The following is a 16,800-nucleotide window of genomic DNA, read 5'->3' on the forward strand; positions in this document are numbered from 1 at the left end:
ATTTAGATAGCATTTGTCTAAAAATGGAGTGACATAAAATCTAAACGTTTTATAAACGGTCTAATCATTTAAAAACATCCCATAATTTTTACTTATCTATTTATATTCGAAACTTTTAAAATCATCCATTTTACCCTATTTTTGAATTTTTAATAAAAAAAATGGAATTTTTCTACTTAAAAAATGTTTAAATATGTCCTTCATATAAACACATGGTCTAAATAAACCCTTAACATTTTTAAAAGAATTAAAAACTGAGACTAAATGTCAAATATAAAGGACATATTTGAAAAAAAAAATTAAATGAAAAAACTCCAAATTAAAAAATGTATCCAGTTGAAACTTCAAACTGGAAAATAAGGTAAAATTGACTATATTGAAAGGTTGCTATATACACACAAAAAAAGTAGAAAATATGAAGTACTTTTCATTATTTCAGCCTTCTTAATTCTAACCAAAACATTTAATTTTGCCGATATAAGCGGAATCATGTAAGCTATATAAAAGGTTTGTTGTTTAACATAATTGAAATCGATGGCATAATTAGATCCTCAAGTAGATAAAATTTGTTAATGAACACATAAAAAGGTTATTGAAGCAGAATCCACGAAAACAACATCAAATCATCACTTTAATTATCAAAACTCTAATTTATTTAGCATATAGTTTCAATAACTAATGCTTAGTACAATCCGTAGGCAAAAAAGATACACTTTTCTTCTCAAGATCATACCCAACCAAGAAATTCATCTGAGCCAAATTCCCAAAAATAGCAATATCATTCGACGGAATCATCGTAAAACAAACCAAATCTTCTTCCACTTTAGCAAACGTATTCACCGCCTGCAATTCCACATCCGCATTACTAAAATGAACAGTAATAACCGGAAGATCAATCTCTTTTTCATCTCTAAAACACATACTGAATTGCCCATGCGGATCGCTAACTCGTTCCGCTTTCACCGCTTCTTCAATCGCGGGTTCGAGTTCGCTGAAGAACTCGGAATCAAGAAACGTTAACGTCGTACCGGAGTCGATTATGATGTTGCCATTCACCACATTTCCGTTCCATAAGTTCGTGTATGGTAACGTTTTGTTTCCGACACTAATTGCTTCGAGTGTTAGGTAATAGTAAGTGTCAGGTTTTTTCGGAACCAGTGGAGTAGACACCAAGTTATCATCAGTACCTGATATTTTAATGTCGGTACCGAAACTGATCTTGCTTGTTGTGTTTAAATTTGATTTTTCGGACGTTGGAATTAAACAGTACGAGAATTTTCTGCTTATTTTAGTACCTAATTGACTGATCAGCGACATCGAACCGCCTCCGAGACCGATTATACCGGAGCCTAACTCGTCGAATGTGCCGCCATTTTTAGTTCCACAACCGAATGCGATTTTTTGAGAATGGACCGGAGAGCCAAGGCCGAGTCGTTCAACGGCTAAGTGTCCGTCGGAGAAAGATTGATCGCCGTAAGAGTAAGTGTAACCACAGGTTCTGACAAATCCTCTGGCGTCGCATGATCGAGCTTGGCTGTCTAATTCATTGCAGAATTTCGTCCCGCAGATTACACTCCGATAACTCGTAGATTGCCTCGGATCGAAGATTGGAGAGTATGTCTGATTGTAACACATTTCACAAGGCTGACATTGGATCCAAATTAGATCACTGCCTGTGTCGGCAATTGCGAGCGTTTCGACGGGTGGAGTTCCAATTGATATTCTCATCAGGTATTCTCCTCCGCCTGGAACTATATCAGATTGGATCAGGGCGGGTTTGAAACGACTAGCACGCAAAATGGAACGATGAAACGAGTTCCGTAGACGATCAAAGCGAGTGTTTTTCGGGTTGTAAAGGGGAGAAACCGGAGAATCACGATGGATTAGATTGACAGAAAAACCTGCCGAACGTCTGGATTCCGCAAGCGAAAAAGCTGATAGTACTACTACTATGCTAACGAATAATGTTACGGAAACGAAAGCCGCCATTGTTTCGAGTTTGAGATGAAGAATATAGAACAAAATGTTGTGATTGAAGAGTGGAAACCTGCGATAGAATTTATAGGAAGAAGAGTGAAAAACGTAAAATGAAATTGGAAGGTCATGGGTTACATAATAATAACTGTTAATTCGTGGGGAGGGAAATGGAAGATTTATTAAAGAAAGTGATGATTACTTCAATTTGTAACTGTTATTGGTTTTCAGTAAACTTCAATTTTAGAGTCAAAGATAATTTGAAAAGACTAAGAATTGAATGTTTGATCATTTAAAAGATTGTTTATTATAGATTCACATGTATTTGGTTTGGAATTTTGATGGGGTAAAAATGTTGTGAATGAAATTAGGCTGCGTACAAATTTCATGCATTAATTTAAATTTTTGCATAAGCTATTAATTTTACATAGATTTATAGAATTTTCCCATGCAACAAAATAGTAATACATTTCTGTGGATTGATTCAAGATGGACTCATGTTTATACTTTATAGTAATCTGAAAATTCGATATATGCAACACTTTTCCAAATTAAAATGATAAAAAGACTGGATCAGGATTATTATGTCACCTCTACTATTAATGATTCGTATTAGGATGTAATCGAGTCTAGTCAAGTCAAAATTATGTCAAATTTAAATTGATGCTAAAATTTAAATTCAATCTAATTTTACTTTACAATTTCAAGCTCTAATTAGATAGAATAATTAAAAATTGAGAACAAATCGATTAATTCGTGGTTAGTTGTTAGTGTTGGAGATATATTATGTTAAATCAACCTAAATTGGCTGTGCTAAAACTCAAATGCAAGACCTCACGATTGCATTTGGAGAACATAACCACTCGGGTTAGGTCTCACTGGCTAGCCTTTGAACAATTTCATTAGCATAGTAGTACGACCCAATGTGGCAAATTGCACAAACAAATACATGGGCTGTTTAGACATTTGAATCTTGATCAACCTAAAACAGAAATGCTTCAATTAGAAGAGAGAAAAAGCACAAAATAGTACCTAACTTAACTTCCACAGCCTAGCAGGCAGCAAGACTTATTCTTTACCATCCAAAATCATCTCTCCCTCTCTTTCTTAATTATCTCTCTGGTTCTGCCTCTTCCTGAGCCTCCTGCTTATTGGTGCAGATGGGTAAGGGGCCGCCACGGCCAGATATCGAGGTGGGGGCCTATGCCAAGCGGCCACCACCACCACCTCCTCCACCCCTCCTTGAGAAATGGCGACCATGGCTGGTGCCACTCATATTTGCTGTTAACATAACAACGTTCGTTTACACAATGTACGTCAATGATTGCCCTGCAAATACCGGTGCCGATAAATGTCTTCTCTATGATCTTCTCGAAAGATTTTCATTCCAACCGTTGCAAGAAAACCCTGTCCTTGGACCTTCCGTTGTCACGTAAGATTTCTGAATTACTCAGATTATAACAGTTTACGTCAGATATCGAGTACATGTCAATTCTGTTTTGTCTTCACAGGCTGCAACATCTAGGAGCACTTGATCCGGTTTTAATTGTGAAGAATGGTGAAGCATGGCGTTTCTTTTCTTGCATATGGCTTCATGCTGGAGTTGTTCACCTAATTACAAATATGGCCAGCCTTCTATTTATAGGAATTCGACTTGAAGAGGAATTCGGATTTTGTAAGAACTTACCATTGTAGATTGTTGACACCAAAACTGCTGCTTTTATATGTCCAATCTCAATTGATACTCTATAACTCAATATGGCAGTGAGAATAGGATTGTTGTATGTAATTTCCGGATTTGGCGGAAGCTTGATGTCTTCTCTCCATCGGAAGCCAAGTATATCAGTCGGTGCGTCTGGTGCACTTCTCGGACTTTTGGGGTCCATGCTTTCCGAGCTCCTCGTCAACTGGACAATCTATACAAATAAGGTAAACAGCACAAGTAAACTGTCAATTTCTGCAAGCTGATTTAGATTCTAAATTTATGTTACTAAGAAAATTTCTAAACCTGTCAAATTCAGTGTTCAGCGATAAGCACCCTCCTGCTAGTTATTGGGCTGAATCTAGCCCTTGGTTTCATTCCTCACGTGGACAATTCAGCTCATATTGGAGGATTTATTTCCGGACTTCTTCTTGGATTTATTCTTCTAATGCGTCCTCAATACGGATATGTAAACCACAGGTATATACCTGCAGGATACGACATCAAAACGAAATCCAAGCACAAGTGCTACCAATATCTATTGTTGATTACAGCATTCATTATCTTAATCGCCGGGTAAATGACTAAACTTTCATAACATAAAATCCGAACTACAATAGGTAAATCTAAATTGAAACTATCAGTTTTAGCTAATAAATGTTATTTCGGCAGATACATATGGGGTTTGGCTACTCTGTACAATGGACATAGAGTGCAGATACCTCAAAACTTCAATTTATGAGCTAGTTCTTCAAAGAGCCCAAGACTGGAGAAAGCACGCTTTTGTTCTATTATGTACACTTCTACTGACATATAAGTTGCTAGTATTTCGCACATGCTTCTGTATTGAACTATTAGATATAGAATTGCTGACAGTTTTGCATGTGTACTTATGTATATTTCTGTTAATTGTAATCTTCTTCTCACCAATAGTGAAATTCTTACTAAAATATACAGGTATATATGTCTTGTGAATCAACCTGAAAGGACTATAACAGAGCCTTAAGAATACATTCCTGAATATAGCCTTGGTCTCTTGCGGTATTGGCACTTGATAACTGACTCACCTTTTCAATCTATGTTGCACGGAAATGGACATGCTAAAATAGAAAAAGTTAAAACGGGAAACAATATGTAACCATAAATTAAGCACTGTCAATTGCTCCTACATAATCCTCTTCTGTCAATTGCAGAACAATAAGAACTTCCACAATAAGATAATATCTGCTTATTTTTAAACTTTCAACCAAAAAGCCTCTATGATGTTGCAAGACACTAAAGAAGCAGCTGATAGATGTTCTTAAATTCTGCCAGCAAAAATACTTAAAACCTAGTAGTAACCTGATTCATGTATCAATAATTGTTTTAGCTACAATTATACAGACTGATAATCAATAGTTGATAACAAATCAACCTTAACAAACATCTATTCATATGTACGGCGGAGAAATTACTGCCTAGCATGATCCCTTACACAACCATCTAGGATCGAAAAGATTAGAATATTTATTCTAGTTCCATCTGTCTAGCAGTTAAATCAGGAAGCACAAAAATTTAGCACAAATAATATTACATTGCTATATCCAAAATGATCATAGTTGCACACGTTTAATCCTTTGAGACAACTGAGAACAACTAAAACTTTTTAATGTAGACTATACAATATACATTCACATTATCAAATGACTGATCTTCAATTTCAATCATAATATATCTCGCATGATTCTGAGCGACCAAATATTGTGTAACGATTGTTTGCAACATTGTCATAAACAAAATCCTTTATGAACCTGTAACCACCCAAAATAGATAATTTCAGACTAATGGAACACCTACTGCTGATTCAGGTAATTACTAATCAAATTGACTTAAAAAAAGGGGCTGCGCCAGGTGCAAGGGATTGACTTACAAAGGTACAAACTGTAGGAAAAACGCTAGCTGGGGAAAAGGCAAGTCAATGTATTCCATTATCTTCAATACAGCAGCAGACTTGATATATGATCTAAGATTCACCACAAAGTTTGCATTAGCTTTCTGAACTCTAACCGTTATTTTTTCTTACAAGAACTAAAAAGTACTAACAGAGTAGTCTCTTAGCTATCGGTCAGTTTGTCAAAAAGACATTCCATAATGAGAATTTTATATATATAAACTAAATATTTGATTCCAAGGACATATCTCCTAGTTTGTTCACATCCCCATTAACCAAATGAAGCACCAGCAAACTTAGAAGCACAGCATAACCAAATTCAATGATTGTGGTGAAAACATCATTAACAAATTGCAGCCTTGCAAAGTAGTGCAATATGCATCTCGATATTAGTGAATTGGCATTCGTTTTAAATTCGAGCATTATGTATGGCACCCAGAAATTCTACTACAATATAAAATTTCATCCACATATCTAATTTCAAGAATCACAAACTGCATAACGTACCTGTTTTTTTCAACAAGTACAACACTTGAAATATCATCAGGAGCTCTCCCTGATCTCCTCAGCAGATTCTTACCCGCCTCGCTCTGCAGAGCTTCATACCTAATTGTCCTGCCCATGTCAAGTTCAATAACACCAAAAACATCAGCAAAAATTAAAAGATGGAATCTTAAAACAAAGCGAGGAAAATTAAAAACTGACCTGTTCTTGTCATTATCACGCACAAACCTAACACCTCCATTGCAAAGATTGCAAACACCTGCCAAATTACAAACTTTAATAAGACCCTATTGAACTAAAGATAAAATAGGAAGAGGGTTGTAGTTTAAAGAGTGTTTTACCGTCAAATAACATGATGGGTCGTGAATCTTTTTCAAAGAAGCTATTTGTTGCCTCTACCCAATCCATAGTGACAGTTTTTTTTGGAGGTGATACAGTAGCAAACACACGTGTTCTGCGTCTAGCGGGTGCAATTGGTGGCAGGTTTAGCCGGACATAACTGCCGGGAGCAACTGACGCCATTGAAAAAAGCGACGAGAGTCTCAGTTCAGATGTTTTTAAATGGTAAACTGGAAAAAAAGAGGAAGAAGGTGAATTCTTGACTAAATGACGATACAGCCCTTGTTTTCTATCTAAAGGATACGCACAAAATGATTTTGCCCGAGAGTGGTTATTCCATGTGACGGTTGTACCATATCATATTTAAAACAAGTCGATGAGCATTTGCGATATTAAATTTTTTAACTGTGCATTAAATTTTTTAATTGTTAGAAATTTCACACGGCTAACGTATATTGGTTTGTTGTGCGAATGACACACGCATCAGTTACATTGGATAATTTCTATTTGGTCGAATCCATCTTGAGGCTATCGTTTTTGTATAGTCAATTCTTTTTTAAAATTTGGCGGCGTAACCCTAGTCGTAAGTTGTGTGTTGCCTTGGACAAAATAATTTGATGTACATGTTGTATTGATGCATTTGACAACCAAGATATTTCAAATATTCCTATATTTAAAAAAAGCGTAGGAAGAGGTGGTGGACAGTTCGAAATTAAAACATGAAATAGTTATGGTAGATGTAAAGAGTGAAAAATTTAAATTTATAGGTGCCAAAGAGGCGTTGTAGAGAAAACTCGGTTCTGTGATGGTTGTGTGAAGTATGGGATTGATTAGATACTAACAGGGGTCAATTATAAAGTGGAGTCGTTCTGTAAAATGGTCTCTCAATTGGGTAACCAGGTATGCCAAGAGAGTGTTCTATAATGGTTTTGCTCTCGGTGGAGAGATTGCTACTGACTCTGGTGGTAACAGTTGGTAAAAGAGTATTCTCATGTGGGAGTGAAACATCTATGGATCTACCATTAATTCTGATAGAACCATCAATCTGCACTCCTCCGCCAAATGTCTCAGGAAAGATTACATGTCTGATAATTGGGTCAATATCTTCCATTTCTCGATGGGTGATTCTACATAAATGAACTGAATAACAAAGAATAGATTCGCACATGTGGCGCCAAGTGATAAATCGCTAAAAACAGAAGGTGATCTATAAGAGTTTCAGGACTTGAGAACAGAAAACTCGACCAGAAAAAATACTAAAAGGAGTTTTCCGATCACTCACTCCAACACTCAAGTGAGTATTTAATGAAGAAGAAGAGAAGGAATACCTTAGAGTTTTAGGAAAGTAGTTTATATAGTGTAGTTCTTCTTCCTCACTCGTGCATCCTGCGATGAGGTGTATCTTTATATTGTTGGCTGAGCTATTTTTTAGTTATTTTGGTGTTCGGAGCGTGGATGGCGCAGTATATATATGCTCTCTTATGGCGCAGTATATATATGTTCTCTTATCATAGAATCTTCAGTGATTCTCTTGGCTAACGTGACATTTCTTTCTTCTATAAATAATGTTCTTTATGCCATAAATTTTTTGGTGATACAGGTACGTGGTTAGACACAAGGCAATCCCGAATAAAAGACTGTTAATCCAGGATTGAAATTCTCATGAGCCTGTGAGCATGTTTCATTTTAGTTTTCTAAAGTTGGTGACATGTGTATTCTTGTAAGTTGCTTCACCCCTACTGAATTATCAACATTAAAATCTAAAATCGAAAACCCTAAAACCTAAAATTAGAAACCCTAAAATTGAAACCTTATGAACCTTACGATTAGCCAACCCTCCTAAGAAGAAAATGAATTTCATAAAAATGTTAGAAACCCTTAATATTAAAGCACTTTTATGAAAAGAGAAATAAATACATAGTCCTTCTCTAAGCTGTTATCGAGCACACATTTTATAATAGAAAAAAACATAAATTTTATTATGAATAGTAAAAAAAAAATCAGATGACACAAGCAGAAAATTATCGGAAAGAAATAAACAAATTTCGACATAAAAATATATGAATATATATTTTTAAAAAATGTATTAATTTTTTAAAAAAATTAGTTTAGATTTTTAATAAAATTATTATTTAAACAAAATAATAATTTAATTCCGCACAAATGGACGAGTTTACGACTAGTTGATTAATTATTTCTCTCTGTACCCTAGAATTATCAAATTTCTTAATATCACACAGTTTAAAAAAATACAATTAATAATATAAAATTCTATAGTTATTTTTTACTTTTGCTACTATACTTTTATTTAATATAGTTATTAATTTCCACTTATTTATACATAACAATAAATATAAGTTTATTAATTAGTTTTAAAATAAAGATAATTTTAAAAATTATTATTTATATGAAATTGTCACGAATTATGAGATAAAATAATTAGAGAAAGTGAACAAATTCTATACGGAGGAAATAGTATTTCATGCCTTTGCTTTTGGCAAGCAAGGGACATAACGTTTTAAAACTTGAAACTTTTGAACAAACTATTCTAAAACTGAGTAAGAAGATGAGAGTTTTACATAGTAATAAGATGGGTAGCATTTGGTATCACAACAAGGAGAAACAAAGGTAGGTTGGTTTAGCTGGAGCTGAGCTTTCAGTATCTCAACAATGGATTCTGAAACAGAGGTTCATCCTGTGTTGATGGTAACAGCCTCTTCCATACTCCATCACAACTCCTTTCAAAAATGCGTGGCTGCCGCTTCGGAAACGTATATTGCCAGTCCGGGTGTTTTATCAGGTAATCCCACTGTCTGGAAGCAAAGTATCAGTTTTAGACAAATGTATAACACATAAAGCTGATTGTGATGCTAAACAAATCAGGCACACGCAATAAACTTTAATGTTTACTTAAGCAGGGCCAGCTTGAACAAGCATTTTGCTAAAAATCTTTCGCAACCCGAGTTTATGTGCTACAGCGCAAAATAATCTAATTTGTTCCGACAAGAAATTTTACTCTCGCAAACTCACTTAAAGACATTTTGATGTCCAGGTTTTAAGCAATCTTATAATGTAAATTCCCCAATGAACAAATCAGAGTTTACCTTCTTTCATTATCCACAAAATCCGGACCTTCAGCAGAAGGCGAGGTAGAGCATGAAAGGAGGATCTCTGCATCAGAAAGATGCTGCAGGGTCAGAGCCACATGTAATTGGTATAGGGTCCTGTAATAGTAAAACAATACAAAAGTCAACAGACAATGCTGCCTTTGGTTATAAAATCCCATAAATTTAAAAGGGTAAGTTTGTGGATATTGAGCAATTTTGTATAAAGAGCCAAAATCAATTCACGAATTTATTCAGATGCAAAATACACTACCAAGAACTAGCAGCAATGACAAACAGATCAGCTCGAGTATCATAAGTCTCTAGCAACTTGCCATTCCAACTAGGATCTTCACCAGATGCACACACTCGAATTCTTCTGACAATTTCATCTGGACCTCTTGTAGTCCTATCAAACCTGGCTGGTATCAGAGACCCAGTGGACGTTTCAACCTATAAGTTGCATAAAGAAAATAACCCTCGTAAAATCTCCGTAAAAGCTTGAAAGTGAGTCAGAATACTGTCCTCAAAACTGAGGATACCTTATTGTCCATTCATAAAACTTTGAAACAACCTTTGTCAAATTCAAATTAGAAAGAAAAAGCTAATTGAAGCTAACAAATGGTATAATCACTTTTACAAAACTAGAATAAATTGAGTTTCAAAAAGAGTTGGGTAACTAAAATCATCTCCTACTAAATTTCTGGCTACTCCATCAGTGCAGTTGAGTTATTATCCAGCTTGGACTCAAGAAACAACAAGGTATCACAGCTAAGAATTTGATCAGAGCTAATAAAGGGAGTCAACAGGCTGATGGATTTTCATAATATTCACAAGCTCTTGCATCAACAACCACCGTGCTTAAATTATTAACATAAAAGCACTCGCCACAACTTCCGGATTTTGGCTACATGATAAGACCAATCTGATAAATGTCAATAAAAACTTTCCTCTACCACCTAGCTCTTGTAAATTAAAGCATTTTTATATAAATAAATATGTTTTTAATAAGATCATTTCATAGTCTTCATTTAGATGCTATTTGGACAGAAACTTGTCGAGTTCTACGGTTAACATTTTAATTCTATTGAAAGAAACACTTTAGAAACTTTGAAAATTTATATTAATAATTTATCTTTGTATAACATTTGTTTGCCATTTCCCATTTCATTGTTGCTCTTTCCGTGCAACAAGAGGTTTGATGTCAACGACCAACTACTATAATTTTTAGATATTCATCTCCTTCCCACAAATCTACGACCATCTTAAAAATAGCTAATGCAAAGATATTAAGGAGAAAGGACTGGGTATTTAAAGCTCACCATGAAACCGTTGATAATTGGATATGCATTTCCTTGAGAGTCCCTCCTAGTATTATGGCTGAGAATGAAAAGCGTTTGAATATGGAATCTTTCTTGTCTTCGACCCAAAGTTTCAATTATCTTGGTACACAAAGGAAATGAATAACCACCCAACTTTGCATAGTTTTTAGAGTTAGAGGTGCCATTAGCATGCTGCAATGCAAACAAAGACCGACATATTCACTATAATCACTCTGCCTTTGAAGATGCAACAACATCTCAGCAATATCTATCAATTAATAATTAAAGATTTTTGAACCAGACTTGGGATGAAACATCTTCAAAACCACCAATAAGATGCACCTGCAATTACGCAATACACTGGATTCAACTCATGCAAAAATATTTGAGCAGCGGAGCTCCATCATATAAATGTTTTAAAAAGAAAAGCACGATGTTTAAGGGGAAAAGGCGTGAAAATATACATCAAGGTCGGTATGATCGTCATTGTGATTAACAAGAGCTGACAACATCTGAGTAAGGCCATGTTCAACAACTTTTGGAGAATCCATGTGGGCAACTGATATCCTGCAATTCAAACCATAAAATCAGAACTCCAAATTAAAGGTAATTGGTTCTTAAATTTATAGCAAATTGTATTGACCATTGCACACATCTAGAGAAATAGGTTCCTTACATTCCATTTTTCCGGTTCCTGATAACAAGACCCACACAAGTTGTTGCTTCATCGGTGCCTATGTACTTCACTTGTAGAGAAAGGGATAAAATGTAAAATAAGTGAAACGTAAATAAATCGTATGAGAATATGATATCACTTGATCACAATCCGCGAGTCAAAGAAACATACATCGACAAGTTGAGGGTCCACGGTTGCATATTCCCGTTGAAAGATGTAAATCCATCGACTCCGCATTGATGTTTGTAAATTTGATTGCGAAAAGTTGTGCTCCTGCTTAGCTTTGAAGGAAAGTGAGGCAGCCAAGAGCAGAGGATGTTCCATCAATGTATCAGTTCCCTAATCATATCATAACTTTCAGAAATCCAAGGCATTTAACCACAAACAGTTACTATCAGCTTAGAAATGTAAGGCATAATACCATATTTATAGCAATTACTTCACCAATTGGACACACAGAAAAGTTGAAGTATTGAATTGAGTTTTAGAAGTGATAAGTACCTGAGACGATGGAACCCCATCAACCAAGATCATGATTGCTTTGCTTTGGTAGGAAACTATAAAAACCAACTCGAAAACCTAAAACTAAACTAACACATTCATCCAATCCGCTCAACATTAAACATCAAGTCAAACTGAATACATAAAAATAAATGACAATCAAACCCAATCAAATAACTTGGTAATTTGTTGTTCCGTTGAAACTTATAAAATATAAAAAAATAAAGAGCAAATTATTCTAAAACCCCTACGTTTGTCATAATTCACAGTTTGATACCCCTTATTTAAAAATTAAACAATTTCATACTTCATTTTTGATTATGCAAACACTTATAACTTTCTGTTAAATATAGGTACCAAATTGTTAACATAATTGAAAAGTGAGGTACCAAATTATTAACGTAATTAAAAAGTGAGGTATCAAATCGTTAATATAATTGAAAGTGAGATACCAAATCGTCTGAAAGTAAATATCAAATTATTAACTAAATTAACAAAAACCTCTAATTGTTAACGGAATCAAAACCGAAATACCAATTTAAAAAAAGGATACCAAACTATGAATTATGACAAACGTGAGAGGTCTTAAAGTAATTTGTTTAAAAAGAAAAGGACTTAAGTAGCAATTTGTCCCTTAAACTTGTAAGCAATGGCAATTAACACATAAATTAACTTTGTTGAAAAATCAGTACACAAACTTGGTGATTATGGGCAATTAGCCCATTTTGGCAAATTAACTTACAAGTTAAGGAGGCGAATTGCCAATTTAAAAGACAATTAACTTACAAATTGAGGGGGCAAATTGCCAATCACCAAGTTCGTGTATTGATTTGCCCACAAAATTAATTTATGTGTTATTGCACATTGCTTACAAGTTGAGGGGGCATTTTGCCACTTAAGTCAAAAGAAAAGTAACAAATATTTGGTTTATGAAAAAAGGTGTAAAATGACTAATATTTTGCCCGTGTTCCACTAATGTTATTTTTGTCTCATAAATGACCCTCGGGTTACAAAAAGAGAACATCTAAACTAGTATGTTAATTGATATTTAAAACAATGTTAATTCATATAATGTGGCATTGAAAAAAAATTAAAAATACATAAAAGTGCCACGTCATTTTTATACACTTATATAATTGAGAGGACTAGCAAAACTCTCTCACTCAATTTCACCAAATAGAGTGTATTTTCATTAGTTTTCATTTTTTTTAAATACTTATTTTAGTTTAATTATTTTAATTAAATTGTTATCATGACTTTCACTCATATTATTATCCTAATATGTTTATTAGATAAGTATTGTTGAAAAGTTTCACGTAAATACAATTTACACAATTTAATTAATTTTAAATTAAAATCTTTATAAACTCCACTGAATCACTTTTTGATGAATAATAATTCCACTCTATCATAATAACCATTATATTCTAATGGTGAAATTAATATGAGAAGAAATGGAGATTTGGGGGGAAAATTAGAGCAACAAAGGAAAATAAATAAAGTAGTAAAATAAATAAAAAGAAAAGTAGAAGAAATACAAATGAAAAATGTTTAATTAAGGAGTTTGAGAAAATGATTTAGAAAGAAACAGTAAAAATCCTCGTAGAAACATCTAATGACATAATTGAAATTTATGAGGTTAGAGGTGAGTTTGAGAATAATTCCACTCTATCATAATTTAAAATTTTGAGGTTAGAGGTGAGTTTGAGAATCTTTAACTCATTTTGGTTCAATCTTTTCGTGTATACAAAAAAAGTACTTATAGGACATTTTATTTCATAAATTGAACATCTTTTTATAATTTAGTTTTTCTCTAACCAAACACCAAAAATTAACATTACCCAATTACTTCTCGAAACCAATATGTGAACTAAACGTGTCCTTGTTTATTGTTAGCTAAACTCATTTTAAGGTTTTTAAACTTTTATTTTTTAGTTTATTAAGTCCTTTAACTTTTATTTAATTTTCTCAAATCCTTAAACTTTCATTTTTTGATTCATCAGGTCACTCAACTTCTATTTGACTTTTTTAGGTCCTTAAACTTTTGTTTTTGATTCATTAGGTCCTTAAACGAAGATCCATTAAAGGACCCAATAAAGCAACAAATAAAAATTAGGAATTTGAGAAAGGCAACTAAAAGTTGAAGGACCCGATGAATCAAAAAAATGAAAGTTTAAGGAGCTGAAGAAGTAAAATAGAAATTAATGGACCTAATGAACCAAATATAGTTTAGAAATCTCAAAATAGGTTTACTCTTTATTGATTTACAAATTTTCCGCTAAAAATTAATAATTTATGATATTTTGAAACATTTCCAGCAGTGCACTAGCTAATGGTCTATTTTTTTATTTCTTTAACTAATATTCTTTTGATACAAATATAAGTGAAAAAAGTTAGTTTAGTTTTATTTGTAACTCATTCATAAATATTAATGCCAAATTCACTTTACAATTGACCCTCTAATAATTAATACTTAATAAATTAACAATTCTAATAATTGATAAAAAAATTAGAGAACCAATTCTAATATTACGTCTTATATAATATCCAAAAAATTAATAATTTTAGTAATTAATAAATTTTTAATCCACCACGTGTATTAGTTATTAGAGGTCGACCGTATAAGCAATGTGCTATAAATAACACATCTATCTATCTATAACTATCTTATATGTGGCAAGGGGGGGGGGACAGGCAAAATTACGGTAATAGGTTTCATTAAGGTTATAATATATAATTAAAAATATAAAGCTAATAAAATGTCAATTTAAATAATATAATATAAAGAATAATTAGTGTTTGTATGTAAAGCAAATTGTAACAATACGAGAAGCTAATAAAATTACGAAGTTAAGTTTAAATTTAACTCTAACAAAAAAAATAACTAAATAAAATTCTAATTCAAATACATGTTTAAGTTATTGTTTAATATACAAATACCTCATATAAAAGAATATAAATACGATTAATCGCAATGCATCGTGACAAATTTTTCATTATAAAGTCTATGATGGAAAGAATCCATGGCTAAGCTAATAGTTAATGTGATCAAGTCGACGGAGATTGTGCAGATGCAAATTTTAATCAAGGTGCATTTTATGTTCTTCTTTGTTTTCATAAAATAAATATATGTTCTGATATTTTGATTTCATATTTTATAATTTTATTAATGTCAACCTATTTAATATTTATCATAAAAGCTGATAGCTTACATGAAAGTATTACGCTACACAACTATTGGCTTACGGGAAAATAATTCATGTTTCTTCATATATTATAATTTATTTTATTTTAAAATTCAAATTCAAATTCAATTTTATCATAAAATCAAATTATTTTCCTCCTTTTAACAGGAAATAATTCATGTTTCCTCATATATTATAATTTATTTTATTTTAAAATTCAGATTTAATTTAACCATAAAATCAAATTATTTTCCTCCTTTTACAACAACAAGAAATTTCAATAAGTCATCAGCTAAAAGATTTATAAAAATTTTGCAATTATTTATAAAGAATTTAACTCAACCATATGTATTAAACTATAAACATTATTATGAGATTAGAGTGTATATACTATATAAGTCTAATAAGTTGTTCAAAAACACAACAATATCATTAAAGAAAAGCTATATAGTGAAAACTCTTATTACTTATCATATTGAAATTTTGAAAAACAAAAATTTTCTACGGAGCAAACAGTACAACCCACCACAATACAAGATATCATAATACTCAGAAATTTACAGTAATTGTTAAGTAAGTAAACTCTACTAAATTGCTTGGATGCGGATTTTACTTTATTAGAATGGACATATACACAATTTGAGAAAAGGTTTCTAATAAACAGATGATAAAGTAAAATATTAGATCTTTACTAAAGAGGTGTGGATGATAATATTTTTTTTGTAAATTAAAATATTTAATTTATTAATTTAATTAATTATAATATACAACTTGTCATATAAATATCAGTCACGTGCTATAATTATAATATAAACAAGAATAATGTATTTAGAACTTAAGTATATTTAATAATTTAATTAATATTTAATATACACAACGGGTCATGTAAATGTCGCTCACGTGCGTAGCACGTGGTGAAATGCTAGTACTATATATAAAAGTACGGATGGAGGGGGGACAGGCAAATTTACTGAATAATCCTTTTCAGTTTACTACTAAATAAAAATTTTATAGTCATTAACTAATTAGTTATTTAATTAATCACTATTGTAATTAAAGGTCTAATTAGAATAGGTAGCTAAATTATCTCCAATTTAATAAACTGTCTCCAAATTAGTAGGAATACCTATCTTTTAACTTGATTGAACTACAACTAATGAGTTATTTAATTAATTACTATTATAATTAAAGTCCTAATTAGAATAGGTAGCTAAATTATTTCCAATTTAGTAAATTGTCTCCAAATTAGTAGGAATACCTATCTTTTAGCTTGATTGAACTACAAAATTAAAATACTGTATTTGGTCAATATAATATTATTTAAATTTCTATCTTATTATTTTTAAAAATATTATTAATAAAATTAAGTTAATTATTTAATTATAATTATTATAAAATCAAAACAAGAATAAATTCGGCATTGAAAAAAATTTAATAACCAAATATATTATATTTACTTTTACAGAAATTCTTAACTAATTTAATATTAATTATAAATAAAAAATTGATATAATTATAATAAATTTACTAATATGTTCATTGACGAGTTACGTTATGAGCCAC

The 16,800-nt window shown here is 32.1% G+C and overlaps 4 protein-coding genes across 6 annotated transcripts; 1 reads left to right on the forward strand and 3 right to left on the reverse strand.

Moving 5' to 3' along the window:
- Positions 1-630: 630 nt before the first annotated feature.
- LOC126682934 (probable aspartic protease At2g35615) lies at positions 631-2,190 on the reverse strand. The gene has a single exon (XM_050378712.2). The coding sequence runs from the start codon at positions 1,987-1,989 to the stop codon at positions 676-678; it is 1,314 nt and encodes a 437-aa protein (XP_050234669.1). The 5' UTR covers positions 1,990-2,190; the 3' UTR covers positions 631-675.
- A 786-nt stretch (positions 2,191-2,976) lies between these two features.
- LOC126682507 (RHOMBOID-like protein 5) lies at positions 2,977-4,640 on the forward strand. The gene is made up of 5 exons (XM_050378224.2): positions 2,977-3,406; positions 3,486-3,649; positions 3,740-3,903; positions 3,996-4,252; positions 4,349-4,640. The coding sequence occupies exons 1-5, from the start codon at positions 3,135-3,137 to the stop codon at positions 4,416-4,418; spliced, it is 927 nt and encodes a 308-aa protein (XP_050234181.1). The 5' UTR covers positions 2,977-3,134; the 3' UTR covers positions 4,419-4,640.
- A 589-nt stretch (positions 4,641-5,229) lies between these two features.
- LOC126682508 (DCC family protein At1g52590, chloroplastic) lies at positions 5,230-6,739 on the reverse strand. Its single transcript, XM_050378225.2, has 5 exons — positions 6,452-6,739; positions 6,312-6,369; positions 6,114-6,221; positions 5,586-5,678; positions 5,230-5,466 (listed from the first exon to the last, which is right to left on the reverse strand). Exons 1-5 carry the CDS (start codon positions 6,630-6,632, stop codon positions 5,376-5,378), a joined length of 531 nt encoding a protein of 176 aa, XP_050234182.1. The 5' UTR covers positions 6,633-6,739; the 3' UTR covers positions 5,230-5,375.
- A 2,146-nt stretch (positions 6,740-8,885) lies between these two features.
- LOC126683314 (protein N-terminal asparagine amidohydrolase) lies at positions 8,886-12,267 on the reverse strand. 3 transcript variants are annotated; one of them, XM_050379164.1, is made up of 9 exons: positions 12,053-12,267; positions 11,723-11,890; positions 11,552-11,616; positions 11,340-11,442; positions 11,179-11,217; positions 10,876-11,067; positions 9,889-10,006; positions 9,554-9,620; positions 8,886-9,262 (listed from the first exon to the last, which is right to left on the reverse strand). In XM_050379164.1, exons 1-9 carry the CDS (start codon positions 12,083-12,085, stop codon positions 9,106-9,108), a joined length of 942 nt encoding a protein of 313 aa, XP_050235121.1. In that variant the 5' UTR covers positions 12,086-12,267; the 3' UTR covers positions 8,886-9,105. The 3 variants fall into 3 exon arrangements, with proteins under 3 accessions (XP_050235121.1, XP_050235120.1, XP_050235124.1); XM_050379163.1 differs by having other exon boundaries at positions 9,554-9,673; positions 9,828-10,006; XM_050379167.2 differs by having other exon boundaries at positions 9,554-9,673; positions 9,828-10,006; positions 11,552-11,621.
- Positions 12,268-16,800: the final 4,533 nt, after the last annotated feature.

This window comes from Mercurialis annua, linkage group LG5 (assembly GCF_937616625.2).
Source record: "Mercurialis annua linkage group LG5, ddMerAnnu1.2, whole genome shotgun sequence".
Lineage (NCBI taxonomy): Eukaryota > Viridiplantae > Streptophyta > Magnoliopsida > Malpighiales > Euphorbiaceae > Mercurialis > Mercurialis annua.